Source organism: Calypte anna, chromosome 11 (assembly GCF_003957555.1).
Source record: "Calypte anna isolate BGI_N300 chromosome 11, bCalAnn1_v1.p, whole genome shotgun sequence".
Taxonomy (NCBI): domain Eukaryota; kingdom Metazoa; phylum Chordata; class Aves; order Apodiformes; family Trochilidae; genus Calypte; species Calypte anna.
In genome coordinates this window covers 482,705-507,632 of record NC_044257.1, presented here as the reverse complement: position 1 = coordinate 507,632, position 24,928 = coordinate 482,705, and the positions used below count along the sequence as shown (strand labels likewise).

Here is a 24,928-nt window from a genome sequence, read left to right as displayed (position 1 = left end):
GGGCAGCAATAGCTTGTTCAGCAGCTGTTCCTAGTAGACAGCCCTCCAAGAGACTGATAGTAAAACCAACAAAAACATAAACCACAAAGAACAAAGACAGCTCTTCCTCAACAATTTTAGTTTTGATGGGCTCTCAGATGTAACAAGGACCAAAATTCTTTGCTATTAATGCCAAAGGAAGCTCTGGCAATCTCTCAGGTATGATTATTCTGTGAGATCCCCATTGTATCAAAGGCACTGCTTTCATACAAACACTTTGAAGGGGAGAACCCTGCACTTGAATCATTCACACTCAAGACTGCCCCAGAAAAGAAGCCCAAAGGAATCAGCTGTGAGATTGTTCAGAGTAAACAAGACAGACTGGAGCTGTGCTCATCAATGAAAGCTGCATTTATTAATACACAGCACTGCTTTCACAAACAGTACTAGAAAAGCCTTTCAAGTGTGGCTCTTTTTAGTGCCACCAGCCCCACTCGAAGCAGCAGTGCTGTGAGACCACCTGGTGGTCTCTCCATCAGGGGAAGAAGTTGGCACTCCTGGTGCTAACACTGTTCCTCTTGATTTATTCTGGATGTTGTAAGTTCATTTTTTTAGATAATTAGTTGATACTGTACAGTGAGACCAAAGATCTGAGTCTAGAACTGTAGCAAAGGATTATTTGAAGATGGGGGGGGAAAAAAAAAAGGTGTAAAATAGATCAATAAGCTCAGGAGTTATGTTTAAACTCTGAGGTCCCACCTACCCCTGCTAAAAAACCAACGCTTCCATGAATTCACACATTTAACATAACTGAGCCTCTCAAGGAAGTGCATTCACACACATTCAGCTTGCAAAAATAAATTGCAACACTTGCTGAAAAATAAATTGTGAAAGAAGCAAAAAGCCCTTTTGTTTAGTCACACATGACAGTGATCCAATTTCACTGTCTCCTGCATACGTTTTATATAAGGTGGATCTTTTATATAAGGTGGATCAGTACAGGCCACTGGTCATGAGTTTTCATTTTATCACTCTGGAGCTTCAGTTAGAAAAAGGATGAAATCAAACAAGCCACTCTCTTTGACACCAGCAAGAGAACCTCACTAATGCAAAGGCACAACCTGCCTGGCAGCATGTGCAACCAGATCATAACTCTTGCACCTGATGCAGTCCAAGAAGCAAGACTCTGCCTGTTTGACTTGCTTAAAATCAATTAATCAGCCTATAAAATAGTGTCAATAAACCCCACTTACAGTGTAAGTGGTGCCTGTCCTCTGGCTTCAGCATCTGACTCCAATTTCAAAGCTCCCATGGTAAGGTTCATAACAAGTATAAAATGAAAAAAAAAAATCTGTTTCAAGAAACCAGTTGAACATTTGCTTCTACAAACTGAAATACATGTTGTCAGAGACCAGGCAAATAACCTCTTCTGCACAGGATAGCAATATAAAGGATACAGGTTCTAGGGAAACAGGGCAACACTTACACCATCCGCCTCGGTGTGAGATGGTCCAGAACCACCCAGTGTGCTTGCAGCAAAATGAATACTGGATTTGCATGTCCAGTACCAAGCTGTGCTCTTTCCTGTAGGTGACAACAACTGAGGGGGCAAAAGGATCCACCTCAAGAGGCCTGGATAAAATCAGTGGATTTAAAAACTTCTGAGACGGCAAGATGAACCTTCTCTGGTTCTGTATGGACACTTCCCACATGCAACATATTCTGCTGAGTTGTCTCTGCATTAAAGTCTTTGAATTGTGCTTCCCACCTTCCTCTCTGAATATGTGCTTTCCAGCAACATTTCTTGCCAACATGTATTAGCAATACATAATATATTGGCTGGAAATCAGTATTTCACCTCAGAGAGAGGAAGTGTAACAGATACTTCTTAAGAAAAGATGAATGCAAAATTATTGAAGGAAGAAATCTTGAGACAAACAAAGAGAGATCTGTGGAGACAAACCACTGAATTCAGTGTTGGTCAGAGGATGGACTGGATGGTCTTGAAGGTCTCTTCCAACCAAAGACACTCTATGATTCTGTGATCCTGCCCTTTAAGACAGACAGCAGATTCAGTCCCCTGATGTTCATTTTACTGCTGGAAAGAAATCTATTCTGCTATTCTGCCACAAAAGGATGTTATTTCCCCCCAAAGCTCAGCTGAAAAGCAAGATTTGCTGCTTTTTCCTTGGTGCTGCTTTTCAAAAGGCATGCCATTTACCTGGGGAGGAATGGACTCACATGAAATGCTTCTTCCTTAAACCCTTCCCCCCTAAATGGCAGCAAAAGAACATGCAGCCTTCAAATCAAGCCCTGGATTCTTCTCCTGTCCTGGTTTGGGCCAGGATAAAGGTGATTTTCTGTCTTGTACTTCTGCTTTCAGCTCAGTCTCTTGTCAGCAGCTGCACTTGCTGAAATTCACAGCAAGTTTCTCAGGCAGTGGCTGCTCCTGGGACTGATAACTCCATGGTTATAGTTACAGCCAGAGCCTGGTGTGCAGAGCCAGGGACACTGCTCAGCTCTGAGGAACAGTTTGCCCTCCAGAAGGAATAAAGAGGTCCCACCTGCAGCCTCCTTTGGGGAGGAACAGACAAGAGAGATGCCAGAACTGACCAAACAGAGGATTCCATCCCATACACCTCAGACTCAGGAGAAATTGGAGGCATCAGGAGGGTCAAACCCCTTCCTGCTTCCCCTTCTTCCCCTCTCCCTCTTTGCTTCAGCATCCTGGGAGGATTCTGTCTGTTCCTCTGCCTCTGCTCCTGATCCATTCCAGCCTGGATCTGTGTGTTCCTGCCTCCAGCTCCCAACTCCTGCTGACCCCAGGATTCCAGCCTGGACTTTCCCAGGGCTGCCCTGCAGCCTCAGTGGGGATGGGAGAGTTATTGGGGGAGAGGGGGGAGGAGCCTGGGATCAATTTCCCTGTATATTTGTATAGATTTAGTAATTTTTCCTATTTATCATTCCTGTTTCATTAAAGCTGTGCAGTTTAGTTTCCAACCCATCAGTCTCTCTCCCTTATTCTCTCTCCTTTCTTTATCAGGGAGGAGGGAGAGATTAATAGAGGGCATCTGGCATTTGGTTTAACTGCTGGACCAGTGTTAAACCATGACAAAACCCTACTGATTTGGGGGACCTACCATAAAGAAAGGACAGGAGAAGGCCTCGGGGTTTTTAGCTGCCTTCCAACAACTTTCAGATGACACAGCATAACAGCCCTTGCAGCTGGAGAGATTCCTCTGGCAGATAATGCAGAAGACTCAGACAAGGCAAGGGAAAAGCAAGCAAATGCAGTAACCCAGAGAGGCACAGCAAAGGAGATGACAGTTCTGCTACAATAATTAGCAGGAATATAATCAAGCAACAAGTTTTATATCAACTTTTAGTCAGAATTTACTCAACTAGCTGATGGTAACCACCTCTTCCCTGCTCATCTGTCCCAGAAACAAGCCAGAGGAGGTGTCTACAGTACGGAAAACAGAAACCATTGAGAAGACACAATGTTTTTCCTCAGAAAACAAAATAAAAAAAAAATCACAAGGGCATTAGAAAAGTCGAGAATAAGGCATCTAAGGGTACAAAAGCAAAGATAAACAACCTTTAGCAGAGCACATAAAGTAATTACATACAGCACTATCATGCACTTCATCCTACCAGCAAATGTGAAGCCAAAACATTAACCTCACATCAAACAACAAAATAAAAATAAGAGAAGTGATATTGATTCTCTGTATCTGTTGAGTAATCAAGCTTCTTACCATTAGAAATGAGCAGCAAATTTTCTGGATATGCCAGCTTTACCCTTGGAAAAATTAAATCAAGCTAGACAAGCACTAAGGAGAGAGACCCAGCAAGGTTAGTTGTGTAAAGACACAGCCATGTCCACATGGGTATTTCTGTGCTTCCAGCTCCCACCATTTGACTTCCACTAGGACCTCAGGATGGGCACAATCCCTTTTCAGCCAGGAAAAAGGCTGGTCTTTTGACTACTGAATTAGTGCTTATTTCAGATTCATTAAAACCTTTAGGTTTACAGAGTAAAAGGGATGTAAACATGCCATTTTCTGTTACAAGCCCTGGGGCAGGGGAGGAAAGAAATAATTAATGTTTCAGAATTACTATATGGTAACCATGGCAGGCAAAATCAATTACTGCTGAGGGGATCTGGAGATAACATGCAGGTTCCCACTCAGCTATCTGAAATGTGTTTTCTTTCCCCTCTCCATTTCCTCCCCCACTTCTCTTCAGAAATCTCTTTTCTCATACATTAGAATCTGATCCAAAGAATCCTACTGGCTTGCAAACACATTTAGAGATAAGGATTTGTCATGATACTGTATGGTATCCCCACCTGTGCACTCCCACTTATCTGAGATTAAAATCAAATCCTTCACAGATTGCTCCTTCTGCCTTTCACACTGGGTTTGGCTACACTGAACATTATTATCAGAGAAACCAAACAATGCTGGGGCTTTATCAAGAACACTGCCCAAGCTGGACAGCCACTGGAAAGAAAAACTGCAGGACAAATTTGTGCACACATCAACCTGTGTGCAATGTATGCAAAATGTATGCAAAACTGTATTTTTAATGTATGCAGAAGTGTACACAGCCCCTCACATGAGATGGGAAGACTTTCAGAATGGGTAACATTAAAAGGAACCAAAGATGAGCCGGTACTCTAAAAGCCTTTTAAATCATCTAGAAAGGGCAGATCCAGAAATCCAATTCATACAGGTCTGCCCAACAAGGGAAGGATGTCTGTTGAAATGGTGCCAAGCTCAAAACTAATAAAAGGAAATAAATTTTAACACAATCTCTAATTGAATTGTGGAACTTACTACCACCAGAAGATAGCAAGGCCAAAAATATAATGGGATTAAAAGCTGACTCAGGATGGATATGGATATTGACAATATCTAGAGCTGTGTTTAACAACAAAATTGTGGAAAAAATCCTTCTCCCTCATGCTTCAGGGTTCTAACCAATTTCTAAGCACTAGAGAACAAAATGAAGCCCTCATAAAGCAAGCAGATACACCCATGAACATCTTTGTCAGTGTTTCTCCTCCCAGTTATCCCACGCTGCTCATAAGCACACAAAAGCAACTGAATAGATGTGTCCCAAATATGATCTAATAAGTCAACTATGACAAATTTAGTTTCAGCTAATCCTCCACTTCCAAGCTGAGCCTAGGCCAGCCAACTGAACCACTCAAAAAGGTTCCATAAAGCTGCTGGGATCAAAACTAAACACAGACGTGCTTACTGATGCAAAACCAAACACTGACTGACTTCACTAGTTCACCAGCCTTTGAGCAGCACACAAGTAACACTGGCAAACATTCCCTTGGCTCTCAAAAATACCCCCAAGTTAGAAAAACCTCTCTCCCCCTCTGCACCTCCCACTGAAGGTACCACACAACCCACAAGTTGGTGCATTGATGGGACAATCTGCAGAGACTTACACTGCAGCCACAAAAGCTGGCAAAATGCAATTCTACTCTCTAGAAAGGTTATTTTAAAACTTAAGTCTCTCAAAGCTTCAAAGCCATTTTTACCAACCACCAATTAAAGCGTGCTGTTCCAATTAAGTTAATAATCTGTTAGCTGTGGCTCAAAATGCTGCATAAACAGACCCTTTCTGGTGAAAATAACATGCAACTTGCATGCTTCCATTGACACAAATAATGACATGGTATAAATAACTTGCAGCTCACCCCTCCTAAGCTTCTTTCAGTCATTTTCACAGAAAAAGCCACAAAACATTTTGTGACAACCACTTTCTGTTGCAACAGTTTAGAGATTTAGCTCAAAATAAGTAAATAACCCTCTTGCCCCCCAAATAATGTCAAAGCACAGAACTAAGTCAAGAGTAGGGAGTATGGTAACAAAAGAACTCAAAGTAGGAAAGCAAAGGGAATAAGTACAACTGGAGTAGGAAAAAATGAGACTGGAAGAAGCATGAGAAATAAAAGACAGGAAAGAAAACAGAAAGGAAGAAGTGAGGACAGAAGTTGTGCCTGAAATCTAAATGAATGAACCAAGTGTATGTGCCCTCAGTTCCACCTCCAAAGGCTGCAGCTTTCTTTTGGTAGCATATCTTGGCAGGAATAAGGATTCATTTTGACTTAAAAAAAAAAAAAGGAAAGTTAAAAAACATCTATACACAGCACCCAAACATTCCTTCTGCAAGGTGCCAAGTGTGCTGGCTGACATTTTGTGTAGGGAAGCTAAGTACACCTGCAGGTTGGTGCCCAGGCACTGGCAAACAGTTTACACATTTATTTAGACCAAAGCTTGATAATGGCCAAGATTAAGATTTTAATCTTTTAAAACTGCTTAATTCCTGGAATGGAGAAAAGGGCATTCACAACTATATACCTGTGGCCTTTCCCAGACTGATAAATTATGCAAACAGTTTAGTAATAAATCTCAGTGGAATTTTATGTGGTTTGTGACCACTGGAATTCAGCAAGACAGTCTGGCTGGAGTGTTACAGACTCTTAAGGAAGAAAGAAGGATTTGTTTTGTACAGCTCACAGCACCATGTGACATTATCAAGGAAAAGCCTAAGTAATAAAGACACTAGCAAAAAAAAAACCAAAACCAAACCCTACCAAAAAACATTTCAAGAGAAAAGTTACAAACCCACCTCTCTGTATGATCATCTCCAACCCACTCTGTCCTATTTCATTTAATCCTGCTGAAAATCAGAATTCTTTTCTTCTCATTGCAGTTGGGAAATTTCCTTCCTCATTTTCAGAAATAACTGAAAAAACATACTGACTTAAGTGGGAAAATGTTCCTTTTTAGTTCCCAAACCTACAGCTTAAATCCCCTACAAGACTTCTGCATGGCTACAAGCAGGGCTTCCACAAAGCCCAGTGTCTCCACTTCCAAGTTTCACAGAGGCCTGTGTAGCATGGTCCACTCAATAAAGAAATGGATTATTTCAAAAATAAATGGAATTTTAAAATAAATAGAAACCCACTCTGCATTTTGGTCTTATCCTGTTACTATGCAAAAAAACTTTTAATATCTTAGAAGCCCAATTCATGTTTTTGTTAGTTTTTATCTTTTTTTTTCCCCCTTAAATGGAAGAAAGATGAATTGGGTTTGCTTCATATAACCAGTTCCACTGTTAAATTCCACCACAGCCCTGTAGATCTTTTATTTCAGGGCTAGAATGAAGGTACTGGAAATCTCCAAATCCTACCCTGTGAATTCTACACTTTCTTTGTAACAGCTTTAACTGATGGAAATACCAATATTTTACAATACAAAATGGAGTAGTGCTTTGCAAAAGCTACATTTGAGCCTCAAATAAATAAATAAAACCATCTCTTTAGCCTAAGTCATTGCTCTGTGACATAGGTGGAGGTAGCAAATGGCCAGGTTGCAAGCATTTGCATCTCAGTGTTGTATCTTCTCACTAATCCATGTCATCACTGAGATGAAACTGTCCTACTCAATTTTCCCAGTGTCATGAAAACCCAGATTTCAACAGTTCATTTGCACATTCTGAACACACACACACACTGTCTTGGTCAGCAGTCACTACAAAACCTCAGTGAGCACTAAATTAATGGGTCAGCATGACATTAAGAGGTTGCACACTGCCAGAAGTGGCATCCTTCTGCTAAGATACCACAAGGATCCCCACTCACTGAGGGCCCTGCAGTGTTTTTTGCAATAATAACCTTGTCCCAAGCAGGGTCTGCCAAGGTTTGCTTCAGAGGTTCAGCTACTTGTGGTCCTGCCCTGCTAATGAGAAAAGCAGAGATGTCTGTACCTCAATGCAACAGGGGCTGCTTTTTGCAGACATGATCACCAGCTTGCCTTTTATACCCTATTTGTCCCTCCACAGGGTAGGAGTTACCTTTCAATTAGGAACTGCAACAGTTTTCAAAGGACAGAACTACACAGAATAAGGAGGAAAAAAGAGGAGGGGAGGGGGGAAAGAAGCCAAGTGTTAAGACTCCCAAATCTGGGCTCTGTTTTAAGATGGTTATGATAGATACTTCAAATGTGTTTATTAAAAGTCTACAGTTGTACCTATTTGAAATGCAAAGAACATATCTGGATTAAGCAGACAGGAAATATAAAATGTGCCAAGACACAGCAGAATTTAAATAGATCAATAAACACAGCTACTGGAACAAGAGTTCTGAATTCTTCCATCTCATGACCTTGCATTAGCATAAAGTTTTGAAACGTCCCTTTCATAGTCTCTTGTTTACCCATGATAAAAGACAAAGGCAGATCATGTCTCTTCTCTCCCTCTTTCTAACCCCCCTAGGGGTAGGAATCCATGATCAGAACCATAATGAACTGGAAGTCCACCATGGAACTACTCCAGTAGCAGTAGTGGCAGCACACCACCAGGCAAACAAAAGACATTTGAAATAATTCAGTATCAAAGCAGTTACTGAGTGACTGGCAAACTAAGAAAACACCACAGTATTCTGCATTAAATACACCATAGCTTAGGGTTTTTTGGGGGGTGTTTGTGCTTGCTTTTAAGGCTAATAGGGCCAAAGTAATTTACAACTGCACTGCTAAATTATGTTACTAAATCAGTAATGAAAACTAGAGAAAAATGCTGCTTAGATGTAAACTAAGCATGCCAGGGAAAAAAAGCAACAAGCAAAAAAACAACCAAAACCCCAAATACATTCCCAGCCTTTTCTATTTCTCTGGTTTTCTTCTCCCTCTTTCTATGATGTGTTATGCACTTACCTACCTGATGCCAGGAGCTGCTTGTTTGGGTTTTTTGCTTTACTTAAACACCCAAGTAAACAGAACAGCTCCATGCTGGCTATGGAACAGAGAAGCCTGTAGCTTTAAACCCCAGTCACCTCTCAGCCTGTGCACACCTTGGCATCTCACAGAACCACAGAAAGTTTGATCTTGGAGGTCTTTTCCAATTCTGTGTGTGTTAGGGGTTGGAAAAAGATCATCTAGGGGTCCCCTGCTCTGCAGATTTTTGCTCAGCAGGGGCTTTGGGAGGCTTGGAGCCCAACTGTTCATCAGAGGGACCCTGGGAGCCTCTCAGGAAGGTGGCAGGGAGGCCACCGAGCCCCTGGCTGCCTGGCCAAGACTGCAACACTGCAGACCCCCTTTGCAAGTCTCATGCAGGCTGCAGTTTATGTAAAGCTTCCATGCTGCATAAAAGAAGGCAGCCATGCAAACACAGCAGGGATTAGATGAGGAAGTTTCTGTAATTTATATTTCTAAGGCCCACATTCCTTCACTTCATTTGCTGTATGTCAAAATACTCATTCATTCCACACCACTGCCTGCTTCAATTGTGTTAAAAGTGCCTCTGGCCACATTTAATTACCAGGATATTTATATTCTTGTTTTACATGCCTAAATGTATACATTAAGAGTCAAATCCTGAACGAAATCAATGAGACAACCTAAGCAAAGAAGATAGCAGGGTTTGATCCTAGCACGCACTGGTAGCAGGAGGGAAAAAAACAACTTCTAAGAACCTTTCTAGAAAGGTATTTTGGGAGCATAAGATTTCTACAGCTTTTGAAGAACTCACAGCCATGACTGACAACAATAACCTTTCCCATTTGGACTGCAGCAATGCAAAGAAACCAACAACTGAAAACCTCACCCCAAGAAAAAAAACAAACAAAAAAACCCCACCCAAACAAAAAAAAATGTAGATTTTCCTCTTGTATTCGTTGTCCTGGCTCTGCAGTGGTTAAAAGGTCCCCACAGCTGTGCTGGCACCATCGATTAGGGGGAACAAGGAAGCGACAGAAAAATAAAGCCACCTTAATTTCAAGCTCCATTAGAACTGAAGGACTTGGAGAAGGGGGGTGGGGAAATCAATGTCTGGCAAATGGGAAAGGACAAAATCTGCAAAAGGAAAAATGCAGTTTCAGGCTAAGCTAATGCAGGCACTGGATGGTGAACAGCACTTGAGGATGCCCCTTTAAGGTTGTGTCAGCATTTCCATTTTTTACTCGGATTTTAGTGACACTTCAGTAGATTACCAGAGGCTTTGGTATTGTTCTAGCAGATACCACCAAGTATGTAGCAAATGGTAACACAAAACAGCAGTAAGAACTCACTGGTTGAATAGAGCACCTTTTTGGTACCTGATGTCAGAGGAAGCATTTTTAAATTCTGAGTCATACACACAAACACACCATACAGGGATGGGCTGAGCATCCTGGGACCTAGATTATACCAGCACTAAAGCAGAAGTCAAAGCTGCCTTTTGAAACAAAGCCTGTCTATGGTACCCTGACAAACTTGAGGATATCCCAGCTACTTAATTTCAGTCCACCTCAGTGGCCATTTGGACAGATTTCAGTCCAACCTACTGCCCTCATTTAGATAAAAGCTCTTATTTCTGTATCTGGATCTCCAGAGAGCTACTCAGTCAATACTCTGAACATCCACACCCAGAAATCAAGACCAAACCCTGGTATGCAGCTTCTCAGTCATGCTTGTATCAAAAGAAGGTGAAATTGTTGTAGAAATGAGAGAATTCAATAAAATTTGCCTTCAGTGGCATGGAGCTGGGACCTCAAACCTTCTGCAGTGTGTGCAAGGAGAGCTCATACCTGGTTCTGGCATCCATTTCACAGATCTGCACAGAGCAGGACCAAGCCTTAAAAGCATCACCACTTCTTAAAACTGGGACCATGACTCTGGGCTTAGACATTTCAGAACAGAGCTCTGCTGTGACAGTGCTTCCAAAAAGATGATATCATAGTCTGCATCTTTGGAGAATGAAGAAATAACTTTTTTGAATAAAACATCAGTATTCTGTTTGTGCACATGGACCCCATCTTGGAGATATCAGCTCATACAATCAACCCTGACCTTGGATTTTTAAAAGCCACGAGGAGACAAAAAAGCAGCATTTATTGATGTGCTAACTACAGTATCAGGAATCAAGTGACTACTGTCATCAGCTCTGGAAAGATTGTGCCAAAATAGGGTTTTTTGACAACTTAGAAAATCCCCATCTTTATAAACTCAGCACAGGAACTGTTATGAGCTGGATCTGCTGCAAGAAGTGTTTGAGTTGTGTGCAATTTAAGAACACATTTCAAATGAGAGGGGAAAAATACAAATCCTTACAATTTAATGGCAAGCCTAGGATCTTTTTCATCAACTTCCCGGCCTGCTACTCTACTGGGAGATATTTCCTGGACTCACAGCCCTTTTATGTGCAAGCAATCTACATTTTACAACTGATAAATAATTCAGATAATTAATTGAGCTGCAATCTGGTGCATGGCTTTTTAGTCAGCACTATAGAGCACCATTTAAAATAGGTCCTGTATAGAAGGTCCCTCTTGTTTGTTAACCCAAGCTGGGGCTTCTATTAAGGTGAAATCTTAGATTTTCTTAACATTTTCTGAATGTCTCAGATCAGTATCCTAGGACTTTGTGTGCTATGATGCTCCCCTCTGGTTTTAGTGTGGGTTTTTTTTGTTGGCTGAGGTTTTGGGGGTTTTTTGTGTGTTTAGTTTAGTTTGGGGGTTTTTTTGTGTTTAGTTTGGGGTCTTTTTGTGTGTTTAGTTTAGTTTGGGGTTTTTTTGTGTGTTTAGTTTAGTTTGGGGTTTTTGTGTGTACTTTAGTTTGGGGTCTTTTTGTGAGTACTTTAGTTTGGGGCCTTTTTGTGTGTACTTTAGTTTGGAAGTTTGTGTTTTGTTTAGTTTGCTGTGCATTGTTTTTTGGTTTTCTGCTTTGTTTTTTTGTGTTTTGCCCTCTATACAAGAACCAGGGTATTTACTGGAACTCTCCCTCTGCAGTGCTGACTGCCACCATTTGAGAGCCTGGATTCTAGCATTTTTCTCTGCCCACATGCAGGCTGCTACAATACACTGCAATGCAAGAAGGAACAGACAATAAATAAATAGGTAAAAAGATAGAGAAGCTAAGCAAACTGGCAGAGAAATCACTGGATGCAAGACATCAATGTAGGAGCGCCTGGCAGGAAGTCTAAGGAGTATTGTCATGCTGTAAAGGCTTTGATCAAATTTAAAAATCAGCAGAAACCTAAAATCCATATGATAAAGATTTAAGCATATTTGTAGCCTTGACATAACAGTCAGCAAAGGCCAAGCATGAGAACTGTGCCTCTGGAACAAGTTCCCATATTTCCCTCCTGAGGCATCTTCTCCTGCAGTGTGGTGAACAAAGGCTCTACCAGAGCCCCAGTGCAGCTTCTCAGGTGCTCACCTGCCAAAAGTTCCAGCCTCCTAATCAAATTATGCTCTAAGTTATTAATTGACCACTATCTGGTCAAACTGAAGACACATACGAGAATAATTACAGTGTTAAAGAATCTACAAAGAACAAGCAACCTCCAGAAAAGATTTAAGGCTAAATTTGGTAACTACACAGGCTCATGAGTATGTGTGTTGAGTGTCAGGACAAGATGGGACTGAGAAATGACAACTAAGTCAAAGATACTGACAATAAACTGTGAACAAAGTTCCTTAAATATATGAGAAGTAGTCTTTGTTGGTTTGAAAAAAAAAAAAAGAAAAAAAAAGTGTAACAATTGTGCTAGAAAGTGCAGGCTACAGGCATGATGCAGAACAGAACTGCCCTTCTCATGCCATGGAATTAAAGTCTGTGTAAATACTGAGTAACAGCAGAGGAATAGTAAAGTGCTGTCAAACAATAAACCAGATCCCTTCCTTATATTACTCTGAGCATTGCCTCCAGGATCCTGGAGGTGCTTAGGGAGGGAGAATTCTACACTGTATAAAGGGACAGCTACACCTGGCCCAAAATAAACACAGCAAGCCTGAAGAAGCCTTATGAAACTAATTAGGCAGAAGAATGAAAACAAGAGTCATCAGAAGGCATGAGAAAAAGTAACATAGGAAAAAGCTTGTGGACCACAACTTTGTTATCAAATAATTTTAAAACCTACTTTGATTAACAGAGCTTATCAGAGGACAATCAGCAGTGCATAACATGAAGGTCCTCATATAACTAACAACAAAACCTGAACAAAAACTACTCTGAAAAGGTCCTGTTGCTGATGACTGCTTACCAAACCCTACATGAGAGAGATGTCCATGTTACATGCAAGTTACTTCCAGATACCAGACCATGGTTGACATCAGACAGCTTGAGATCTGAGTGGAAATACCAGAGCAGAGGATGATCTGCAGAAGAGCAGTAAAAACCATTGCACTGGTTCACTGCAAAACATGCAGGGACAAAACACTTTAAGCTGACTCCTGTGTGCCTGCAAGATGACCTAAAATGGAGCACCATGCCATACTTCAGCTGCAAATCAATTTTAGCTAATTCCCTGTTTTCAGCACATGGCCTGCAAAACAGTTTTAAGATTCAGAGCAGACATGTATTAGGCCTCAGAGATGTGTATTTAGATTTAAATTAAAGTGATCCCTGATCAAACCACCAGTGTTAATCATGACGAAAAACAGCAAGCAAGGGAACTTTGATTTCAAGGATTGATTTTAATCCTGGTTTTTATTTGTGCTTTCTAGCTGTTTTCCTAAAGGAAGGGTTGAATCTCTGTTGCTTTGGCCATTTAAACACATTGATTTGCAATTAACCACTGGTTTTATGCTAAACTTGCAGCTTTTCCTAAACAGGAGGAGACAATTTTATATATATGCACAATATAAACTTGCATAAAAAAGAGTATTTATTCAGAATCTTAAGCTTGAAAACAAGGAGTGAGAGATCTCATGCTAGATGACACAGACCCTCTTACACATGTGCTTTGTGTCTAGCTTTGCTAGGATGGACTAGAATCCTAACAAATACAGACCCATAAAAATGACAGGCAATCAAAATGCCTTATTTACAGAAAAAAGTCTCTAGCTTGGGTTTCAAAAGGTTTGCATTTCAAATTGTCTCTCTGAGACCAAAGAAATCATTAACTTCAGCAGCAAAGATAGACTGAAAACAATGGATAGAGACAGAGGCATTTCAGCACCTAAGCATGCAGGCAGAGCAAAGTTCAAGAAAGGACCCAGTAAGCACCCATTTCCCACAGAAATCACTTGGAGTTGGTCTCTGACACCAGATTTGTTTAGGCATGGCTGAAAAATCTTCTGATATCAGCTGGTAAGATATATAAAAAAATTCCTCCTGCATTCTTGAAGACTTTCCAATTAAGAAAACTCAGCTGCAACTTATTTTTTGTTTTAAAAATAAAAATGCTCGCTTTTTATTCAGATACTTTTAATAGTTTCCCACAAGTTTAGTCCATAACATCAACTTCCATTAATTCAAATTTAAACACTTCCTTTTTAGAATAAATAAATGCATTCTAATGCTAAATATTTAAATTTGACATGGGTGATAAAAATATACTGGAGATGAGGAAAACACATTGAAAAGATCGCCAGAATATAAGATTACCACACCAGAAGATAAGGCCTTGAGATCTGGTATAATTAAGAAAGAAAGAGTTCATGTTTTGTTTGGGTAATAAGTAAAATGAGAGTATTATGCAGTCCTGTCCATTTCTTTTATGCCACAAATCTTGGATCCAAAGAGTCAGGAGCTCCACTGCTTCTGGGCTTGAGAATCTACAATAAGATTGCTGTTAAAGCAGAAGGGGAAAACCTCACAAATCAAAGAATTAAGAGCAGTAGTAAATCTAAAAAGAAAATAAACAGGTCCTTAAAACTCTAGACAGAATGGGGTCAAGGAAAACACGTACTAAGTTTAATGTTACCAACTAGAAATACATCATCAGAAACTGGAACCAAGAATAATGAGAAAAGACAAAGTGAACAGTGCCAATGGTTTAGAGCTCTCACTTTATCATCACACCATAGACAAAGCTTCCAGAGTGCACAAATTTTGGGGGGAAAGGTGGGGAAAAAACACCTTGGAATTGCCAGAAGGTGAAGAGGTGCAAAGGCACAGGAAGAAATCCCACTGAGGAGCACACTAGGTGCTCAGGGTGGCCAGTTCTAACACCCAGGCTCTGCTTTCCCAGCCCCAGAGAGCTGAAGGCAGCTCCAACCCCAAGCTGTGTGCACCAGCAGGACATGGCTCCTTCCCAGGGGCCCCAGGGCACACCTGAACCTGCAGGAACCCTCCCAGGCAACAGGGAGGTGAAGAAATCAGACTGAAGACAGCAGACCACAGGGCTCCTAAAACTAGAAGATTAGACTTAGGGACTCTCCACCCACTGTGGGCCACACCAAATGCTTAAATCAAACACAGCATTAGATAAAATGGGGTAACATCACACACCTCCTTTTTCTCTCCCTTCTGAAGTAGTTTATAGAGCATACTACTGCTAAAAACTTACAACTCTTTTGACCCAGCTAACTTTTCCCTCTGCCAGCACAGCTAATAGAAGCTTCAAAATTATTAACCAGTAATTCAGATTTATCTTCAGTGCAACCCACAGCATCAGTTCCATAAGCAGCTCTTAAATGAGTAAGAAGTACAACAGACATCTTCACCAGGGAACAGTCTACAAGGGCAGGCAGCTATCATAAAGTAAAAACAGAGAGATCACATTCATTTCTAAGACACCTAGAGAGATGATCCAAAGGAAAATTTACAAGATTAAGTCACACTGGTAAAGCATATGAAGCACAGCACACTGAGTCTGCCACGGAGGCAAGGTTGTGACATCTGAGACACAGTGAAACAAAAGGCTCTTTTGCATGTTGACTTAGAGACCCCTATTCCAACACCTCAAAAATGCCAAGTGGTTCCACACGTGTACACCAATCAGACATAAAAAGGTCTCAAAACTGAGGAAGAGGTATCCCTGTGCAGCTGAGGCTTTCCAGCCAACAAAGACAGGTCCACAGAGGCAGTAAGTACACATACAGCTCCCCTTGACTTCAGCAAGAGTTTGGAATTAAAATATTTCTGACAATCTGGTACATAAAGCTGCCTCTAATGACAAACTCATCTTTCATCACTGAAAGCAGCATCTTTCCTCTGTGCTTTCTCTAACAAGCAAATTAAACACAGAGCATGACTGTTTCCACAGTGGCCTTAGGAAAGCTTTGAACACCAACACGGGATGGCAGTTACACGAGCAGTTTAACCCATATATCAGAACTGGCCCTACCTGGATGTCAGTGTCCTTCACAGGTTCAAGAGGCTCAAATGTAGTGGCTGCACTTAGACTCTTCAGTCGCTGAGAAATGTGAGATATATCGAGCCCTCCAGACCCAAGAAGAACAGACCTATAAGGAAAAAGTTGTACAGGTATGAAATATTATTGAGCAGACACAACTCTGAAGCCAAATTCATTGCCAATATTTAGGTCAGCATCCAGCCATGTCCAGGCAGTGCTCCCAGCTGTGTTATGAAAACTGCACACACACAAAAGAAACCCAATCAAACAAGATCCAACAAATTTTGAGTAGCCCTATGTGTCTATCTAACCACCCCAGCTGAACTCTTGCTGCTGTTCCACTGCAGTACTGCACAGTTGCCAAGTCCTTCCAGACAGAAATAAGGCTACAGCATGTTGGTAAATGTCTTCAATAGCAGACAGAACAAGGTCCTGCACTTTGAAACCAGGAACAGTCCCTTCTCAGATAAGCCCTTCAGTTGCATGCCCCCCCCCGTTGTTTTTGTGTACGTGCAAAACACGTTGGGGGGAACAGCTTTGCAGTCAAACTGTTTCTGGGTACGTCCTCCTGGCAAGACTCTCCACGTATTAGAAATCAAACCCATAAAGCTTCTGCCCTCAGTGCAGAGTTTTGAGTGCCAGAGCTCTGTACTCACGCCTTGACATCTGCAGTCTCCTGGGAGGTGCGGGTCAGCGTGCGGGAACGCAGGCGCTCCCCAGCCTGCTGGATCTCCGGCAGGTTGCGTTCCACGTGAGGGAGCTCAGAGATCCCTTCTGTCTCAGCTGCAAGCTGCTCTGCCTGCTGAAGCAGCTCCCCAAAGCCTTCAGTATCCATCTCGGTTGCAGGTTTCACTCAAGATGCAAAGAAACCTTCAAAGAAGGAGAAAAAATTCTTGTTCAGCTATCAACAGCTTCTGCAGCTCCAGGGGAACAGAGCAGCATCTTCCATGACTCTCTTCTCCCCACCCTTCCCAAACACTAAACAGCACAAAAAAAAACCACTTTCAGGTGGTCTCATTGCAGCTTTGTTCTTCAGGCAGGTTTATATCAGAGGTAGGATGCAGGAGCTGCAAGACAGTTCATATATTGCCTTGATACAGAAGAGAATGAAAGCAGAGAAGTCCCTGTGAAAATGATGTTAGCTTAGGTATAAATTAACTTGTAATACAAGCAGTTTGGAAGGCTGGGCTCTATGATCCTTACAGTTACTTTCCTTCTATGATTCTATGGTTTTATATATTAAAAATAGAAATTATTATAAATTGTTATGCAGTATAAATGAAAACACATCCATATGAAGCACAGGTATAGATGTATGTAAAGGGGCTGAAAACACACAACTTACAAACATGAAGTTAAATTAACAGCAAACTAGATAAGCAGATACATGTACACAGACAATTCTGAGAATTGCTTGCATAAACCCAGTGAGGTAATAGTTTAATAAACTCTAGAGAATAAGGCAAGGCCTGTAACAAATGAGGTCATCAGTGCTTTGTGCAGTCCCAAATTCAGAATAGGGTCTGTTATTTTCACAGAAAAGATAAAACCATGTGCTTGGGGTCAACATGAAGAAAAAAATAAACCACCACCAATGGTGTTCACACTAATAAAATATGAAACCCAAAAGCTCGATTTCATACACTAAATCCATGATTTGCAGCTAAATCAGCTACATGCTACAAGCACCTGCCATCTCCATAAAGCCACAGATCAGAGAAATCTGGTCTTGCTGAACAGTGCTACAACCATGGGCACCTCCAGTAGAGTCTCCCTCTCAGAGCACATGCACTCCAACCCAAAATCCCTGGGATCAAGTAAGACAAACCAGGTCTCAAGCATCAAGTCCAGCTCTGTATCATAGAATCACAGAATGGGCTGGGTTGGAAGGGAGCTCAGAGCTCATCAAGTCCAACCCTTGATCCACTCCCCCCGTGGTTCCCAGCCCATGGCACTCAGTGCCACATCCAGGCTCTTTGGAAAGATCTCCAGACACAGAGAATCCACTACTTCCCTGGGCAGCCCATTCCAATGCCTGATCACCCTCTCCAGAAAGAAATTCTTTCTCATCTCCAACCTAAACCTCCCCTGGCACAACTTGAGACCCTGCCCTCTTGTCTTGCTGAGAGTTGCCTGGGAAAAGAGCCCAACCCCCCCCCTGGCTCCAACCTCCTTTCAGGGAGTTGGAGAGAGTGATGAGGTCTCCCCTGAGCCTCCTCTTCTCCAGCCTCAACACCCCCAGCTCCCTCAGCCCTTCCTCACAGCAATTCTGCTGGATCCCTTCACAGCCTCCTGTTCTTCTCTGGACCTGCTCCAGCACCTCAAGCTCCTTCCTGAACTTCCTGAGGGGCCCAGAACTGGACACAGGACTCAAGCTGTGGCCTCACCAGGGCTGAGCACAGGGGCAGAATCCCTTCCCTGGACCTGCTGGCCACGCTGTTCCTGAGCCAGCCCAGGATGCCATTGGCCTTCTTGGCCACCTGGGCACACTGCTGGCTCCTCTTCACCATCCTGTCAGTCCAAAGAAGAAGTGGACTAGATTGGATCAAATCAATCTGAAGTCTTTCAGTACCCACTTCCAGAGGATGTGACCAGTTCTTGGCTCTGTGGGATCAGTTCTGGACAGTGTCTGCCAACAGAGGCTGCTTCTGGCAGGGGTGCATCTGAGTAAACACTGGAAGATGTTCTGTGCTGCATTGCAGGGCAAGGAACTGAATATTTCCACCCCCCCTTTTCCTGCTCCCCTCCGTTTAATCTCTTCAAACAAATCCTGTCTCTGCTCTCTCACCCTATTAACAAGTCAATGCAAATATGATCACTGCCTCTCCCGGTAGCTCCCAGATTTCCGGAAGGAGGTGGAGCATGCCTGTGGAATTCTTCCATTCCTGCCTGCCGGCTCTTGGGGTTTGTCCTGGCACCCAGGAGGAAGGGATCAGTCTCTTGCTGATTGGAAGTGTCTGAATGAATTGTCATGCGGCGCTTCTAAATCACCTGTCCAGACAGACAAACACTGCCCTTGCCAGTTGTACTGGGGAACGGTGGTGAGACTGAGAGCATCAGCAATATTAACGTTGTACTTTTAAATTTCCTCGGAGTGTGTCAGGGGTACTGAGGAATCTGGGATTGCAGGCTGGCTTTGGGTTGTGAAGATGCCCCGTTCTGAGTGGGAACCCCTGTGCCTGATCAGCTCCACACCTCGAGTCCTGTGTCCAGTTCTGGGCCCCACAGCTCAGGAAGGAGATTGAGGTGCTGGAGCAGGTCCAGAGAAGAGCAAGGAGGCTGTGAAGGGATCCAGCAGAATTGCTGTGAGGAAGGGCTGAGGGAGCTGGGGGTGTTGAGGCTGGAGAAGAGGAGGCTCAGGGGAGACCTCATCACTCTCTCCAACTCCCTGAAAGGAGGTTGGAGCCAGGGGGGGGTTGGGCTCTTTTCCCAGGCAACTCTCAGCAAGACAAGAGGGCAGGGTCTCAAGTTGTGCCAGGGGAGGTTTAGGTTGGAGATGAGAAAGAATTTCTTTCTGGAGAGGGTGATCAGGCATTGGAATGGGCTGCCCAGGGAAGTAGTGGATTCTCCGTGTCTGGAGATCTTTCCAAAGAGCCTGGATGTGGCACTGAGTGCCATGGGCTGGGAACCACGGGGGGAGTGGATCAAGGGTTGGACTTGATGATCTCTGAGCTCCCTTCCAACCCAGCCCATTCTGTGATTCCTTTCACTACCCACAAAACAAAAAGCTAACTAAAAAAAAAAAAAGCAAACTAACCTTTAGAGCACTGAAACCAAAAAGCACTGGAGAATCAGTGCACTGTAAAACTTCTCCCAAACCTCCTCTTTTTAGCCCTAAACTCCATATCAACCCCAAAGGTCTGCCTCATGAATTTGCTTATGTAGGACAATTGCAGCAACTCTTTGAATTAGTCTGCAGATACAGAACAGACTAGTTATTTTGGAGCAAATTAAAGTGGCTCTGATTATAACCAAGCACTGGAAATAACAGCTCAAAACTGACCTAGAAAGCCAACACCAAACAGGTTTTTCAAAGCAACAGCTTTCAAATGTTTAGATTAACAGCACCAACAACTCTGTCTCCACCCTGGCAGAATTTACTGCATCTGAGACTGCAGTCTGACTCCTGATGCTGCTGTGCAAGATGGAAACTGCTGCCACAGTAACAAGCAGAGTGATGGCAGGAGCAACAACTGACACCTAAAGGAAAGAAAGAACATAAGAAATTAAACTAATACCTGTGAAACCAGATCGACCTTGGGCTAAAAGCCAGGACTGAAAAGGCTCTTCTGTAACATGACTTATCAGTAGAAGCTGCTGCATCAGATTATTACATTAAATTCCAGTTTAATGTTTCCCCAGCATTCAGAACCACAAATAAACACCACATCGTGCAAGTTGACTGGATTTAAGCCAAAAAGAAACTAGAAAAGATGACAGGTTTCTTAGGGTTGTATTCAGACTGATTATAAATTATGATTTATTACCTAAAATCTCCTAAAAACTCCTCAAGAGCACTACCATGCTATCAGATGAAGAACAGCCGTAGCTATTATACTCTAAATACAGCCACACTGAAGCTTTTATTGTGCTAACTTCAGGAAGATGGAAAGCTGAAATATTCCAATGAGTGCTCAACTGTCTGTTGTACTTCACATACTGACAGGCTGTGTGTCATCTAATTGATTAACTTCAAGAGACAAGTTTAAAAAAAAAAAAAAATCTAGATTTTTTCTAGTTCTTGAGAAAAAAAGAAAGGAGGAAGGCTTCACAGGGCAGAAGGAAAGCCTCACACACAACATTTCAGAGTAACTGGTGGACCAGCAGAGTTGCAAGAGACCCTTCAAAAGGGGAAAGGAATCCAGCCCCATGGTGCTCAAGTGCCCCAGCCTGAAAAGTAGGGATCAGCTTCTTTTGGATGGACACCAGAGCAGTAAGAGAAAGCTGGCAATTCTTTCCTTGCTGCAGCTGAAACATGGGGCAAAAGGGGTTGTTTTTTTTTTAACAGGCTCCAAGCCTGGGCTGCTACAGATAGCATAGCAGCTTGTGTCTGCTAAGCTCAAGGTGAATAAGTAAGGGGCTGGGGAATTGTGTGTGAACAGCAGCACCAAGTCTCACAGGGCACTGAGTAAGCAGACACCCAGAGGTGTCAGAGAGGAGGTCAGCAAAGCAACCCCCACAGCACAGACAGGGAAATGCAGAGATGGAAAGCAGAGATCAGGTGGCCACATTTTTGTTTGTTTCTACAGGAAAGCACGATGACTTCAATAGGATATCAGACACTAACAAAGTTGCCTTCTGGGCATGCAGGTGCTCTGCTTACTGTTTTTTTAAGAGTAAGATGAGCATAAAGCAGAAATGGTGAAGACCTATGGACCCCACACCAGAAGGGGAGACCAATCATGTCTCAAGTGTGTCAAGTCTTGAAGTCAAGTCTTGTTTGCTGTGTTCTACAAGCAGAAGTGATTAAGTACAACCCAAACACCTGCTGCCCGTTTTCAAGAGAGCAGCCTGTAGTTTATTGGGCATAATAATAAATGTTTAATCAAATATAGCAAAAGGGAAAACTTCCATTTCCTAGCCACACTAAAAACATGAAGTCAGAATAGGTCAGCTTCAAAAAAAACAACCCCAAAAAGCCCTCAGGCCATGCTTGGTACTCTGCCTGGTAGCACAGCCCATCCCCACAGCAGCAAAAGGCTGATGCAGGGGAATTCTGAACAGGCCACACAGTAGGCACCAAACCTCCAAACTCACTCTTCTACCCCCCACCAGTTACTCCTCCCCAGCCTCCCTTAAGTTTTTCAGCCATGTATGCTTTGTTCTTAATCTCATCTGCAGGTAGACATGGAAATATTTAATCTTTTCATTGTTGTTACTAAGCACTTGGTCTCAAAGAGCTCTTAGAGCAGGTAGGTTGAATAAGTATGGTATTCTTTTCAGAGTTCTCAAGGCAGTAACAGTCACAGTTATTTGCTCTGGCACTGTGAGAAAGGACAAACAAGGGCAGAGGACTAGTGTCTGGCCTGTTCATTATTTAACCTGGAACCCAACAGTAGGCAGTTCAAATTATTTCTTCCAATATACACTCTCAGGCATTTGTCAACTCTGCCTTTTATCTGCCATCTGCCTTTGAAGCTCCTCACAGAGGTCTCAAGACTCCACTGCCCTGAATAATCGACTCAGCTGGCAGCTCTGCCAACTCATCACACTTTGTAGTTATTTTAAGCACCTGACTCTCACCCAGCTCAGCAGGGCAGGAACTTCCAGGAGGTGGCAAACTGCCCCTCCTTAAATAGAGCATGTGGCTTGAAATTCCTTACATGAAAACCCAGCTCCTCCCCTCTCACTGAACTTCCTGCGGTATTATCAGCACAGGAACTTCATGGCATTAGCTACAAGAGAATCACATGTCTTTTCCAAGCAATTTTTAAGCTTTCCCCACTTGTAAGCCCCTAAAAGTTTTCCCAAAGAGTAGAAAACTCTTTCAGGGACACAACATAGAGTCAAAAGCAACACAACACACAGGAACTGGCTTTCCCTTGTCACTCTCACCTCAGCTCTCCATGGCATCCCTACTGTCCCATAAGAGAACCTGGCCAAATGGAAGGAGGTAATTAGCCCTCGTTTGCACTGATGCTGAAACACAGCGAGCACCCAGCACTAAAGAGTAGTTACTAATTAAATCCTGATACCCAGTGCACCCACAGCTGAAGCAGCTCAGCATCACACCATGGAATTTCAGATATTGCCCACACCTGGGATCAAGCAGCAACAGAAGTTACTCTAAACACTTTCTGACTCTGGGAAAACTAAAGCTGTGAATCTTGGCTAGCAGGGGCTAATGAAGAACATTCTTTAGGCTGAGAAACGAAGCTCTGCATCCAAGATTCTCTGTAAGAAAGCCTTATAATCTTCACCTATTCTGCAGAGGTCAGCACTGCTGTTGGTAGAGAGGACTTGTGAGCTGTGGTAGAGGGAAAGGGCTGCTAATATGCTTTCTATTCTCAGCCAATAGTCTGAAGGGCCCACATAAAGTGTATCTTGTCCTCCCCCACACTTACTGATCAGAAAAACGCAAGAGTCCCAAGTCTCACAGATGGTTTATCTTCTGTACTCAAAAGTCTCCTCTATGCTGCCAGGCATACTTATGAAAGCAATGTTTGGCAACCGAGATCACAGGAGCTTACCAAAGCCTGCTGTGAAACAGCAGCTGAGTGAGGAAGGCTGCAGAGAACATTGTGGTTTCTTTCATGACTTCCCACCATGGCAGCAGGAGTCAAGAACCTACCGGTAGCCCCTCGGTGGCCAGGAATGCCCCAGACGCACAGAACTCGGTAAGGAAACGCCAAGTCACAGGCATACACAGACCCACTCCTGACACCTCCACATTCAAACAACGAGCCTCTGCTTCCTGAGGCACCAACACAGCATCTCGGTTACACACTAAGCTCTCCTACAGCAAGGCTTTGCACCGGTAGCCAGCAGAAACCAGCTCAGATAGAGACTGCTCATCGCATCAAAGCCAGCCCCGCTGCTTCAACGAGGGCAGATATACAGCAACCCCCCAGGAATCCCTAAAAGACCTAGGGGGAGGCCTGCGAGTGCTCCCCGCCAGCCCACCGCCGTAGAGGCCTGCACTGTGCCTGAAGCCCTGGCGCGGCCCGGAGCTGCTCAGGGCCCGCCTCAGGCAGCCGCCTCCCTCAGGACTCCCTGCATGAGCGCCCACCGCAGGGCCTGCCCGGAGACGGAGCCCCGAGCTGGGAGGTGGAGTGGGCGGCTGCCGAGGGCTGAGGACCCGAAGGGGGAGAGGGAAGGAACCATCAGCACCCAGGTCAGGGTGAGGCGGGATGGAGGGTTGTGTGTGTCTGTGTGTGTGTGTGTCTGTGTGTGTGTGTGTCTGTGTCTGTGTGTGTCTGTGTGTCTGTGTCTGTGTGTGTCTGTGGGGACAGCCCTGACAAGCCCGCGCGCCGCCTCACCTGCCCGACCGCCGCTCCGACCGCCGCGCGCCTGCTCCGCCCGCGACGCGCGCCGTCTCCCCGCCCTCCCATTGGCCGAACTCGCCGCGCTTCCACCCGCGCCGCGCCCTCCCATTGGCCCCCGGCCGCCGAACGTCATCCGCGCGCCGGCTCCCGCCCCCTCGCGACAGCAGCGTGATGGAGGCGCTGGGCGGCACGCAGGGACAGCGCGGCGGGAGGGGCGGGATCCGGGGGCTGCGGGTTCGAGGCTGCCTCCCGCCCCTCTGCTTGACGTCAGTAGCAACGTCCCGTCCCGTTGTCCCGTACCGTACCGTCACAGAATCACAGAATGGGCTGGGCTGGAAGGAAGCTCAGAGATCATCAAGTCCAACCCTTGATCCACTCCCCCCGTGGTTCCCAGGGGGAACTGAGTGCATCCCTGCCCAGCAGTCCCCAGCCACTGCCTGCAAATCTGCCCTCACCAGAGTGCCCCTGGGCAAAGCTTATCACAGCCTGCCCCAACACTGAAATCCAGATCTGGGTGACTCCTTGAACACAGGATGACCAGCTTCAAAGTATCTTTCCTTGAAGGAAACCCCCCCAAGAAGGGGGTTTCTTGGCTCTGCTTCACTATATAAACATTTTTTTTTCAAGCCTTCATAAATCATTTCCTGCCACTTCATGTTTTCGCAGTCACAAGCATCACTCAGGGCATATAAAAACACCTGAGGTCGTTCTAAAATATGGCCAGCTGCTTGCCTCCATGCCCAGGCCTGATGCCCATGTCCCAGCCCCCCAGGACATCTCCAACATACAGCAGAGATTCAGGACCCTGTCAGAAAAACTGTCAGAAAATAAAGCCCAGAGGGGGCTGCCCCAATTCCCCCAGCTCTGCTTCAGGTCTC

General features: G+C 43.9%; 1 protein-coding gene across 1 annotated transcript in view; it reads right to left on the bottom strand.

Moving 5' to 3' along the window:
* NUP93 (nucleoporin 93) overlaps positions 1-24,111 on the bottom strand; it is an 83,337-nt gene extending 59,226 nt beyond the window's left edge. The window contains exons 1-3 of the mRNA XM_030457901.1: positions 24,045-24,111; positions 16,722-16,935; positions 16,057-16,174 (exon numbers count right to left, since the gene is read on the bottom strand). Coding sequence (XP_030313761.1) covers positions 16,057-16,174; positions 16,722-16,900 — 297 coding nt within the window. The 5' untranslated portion in view covers positions 16,901-16,935; positions 24,045-24,111. The remainder of the gene's footprint in view (positions 1-16,056; positions 16,175-16,721; positions 16,936-24,044) is intronic.
* Positions 24,112-24,928: the final 817 nt, after the last annotated feature.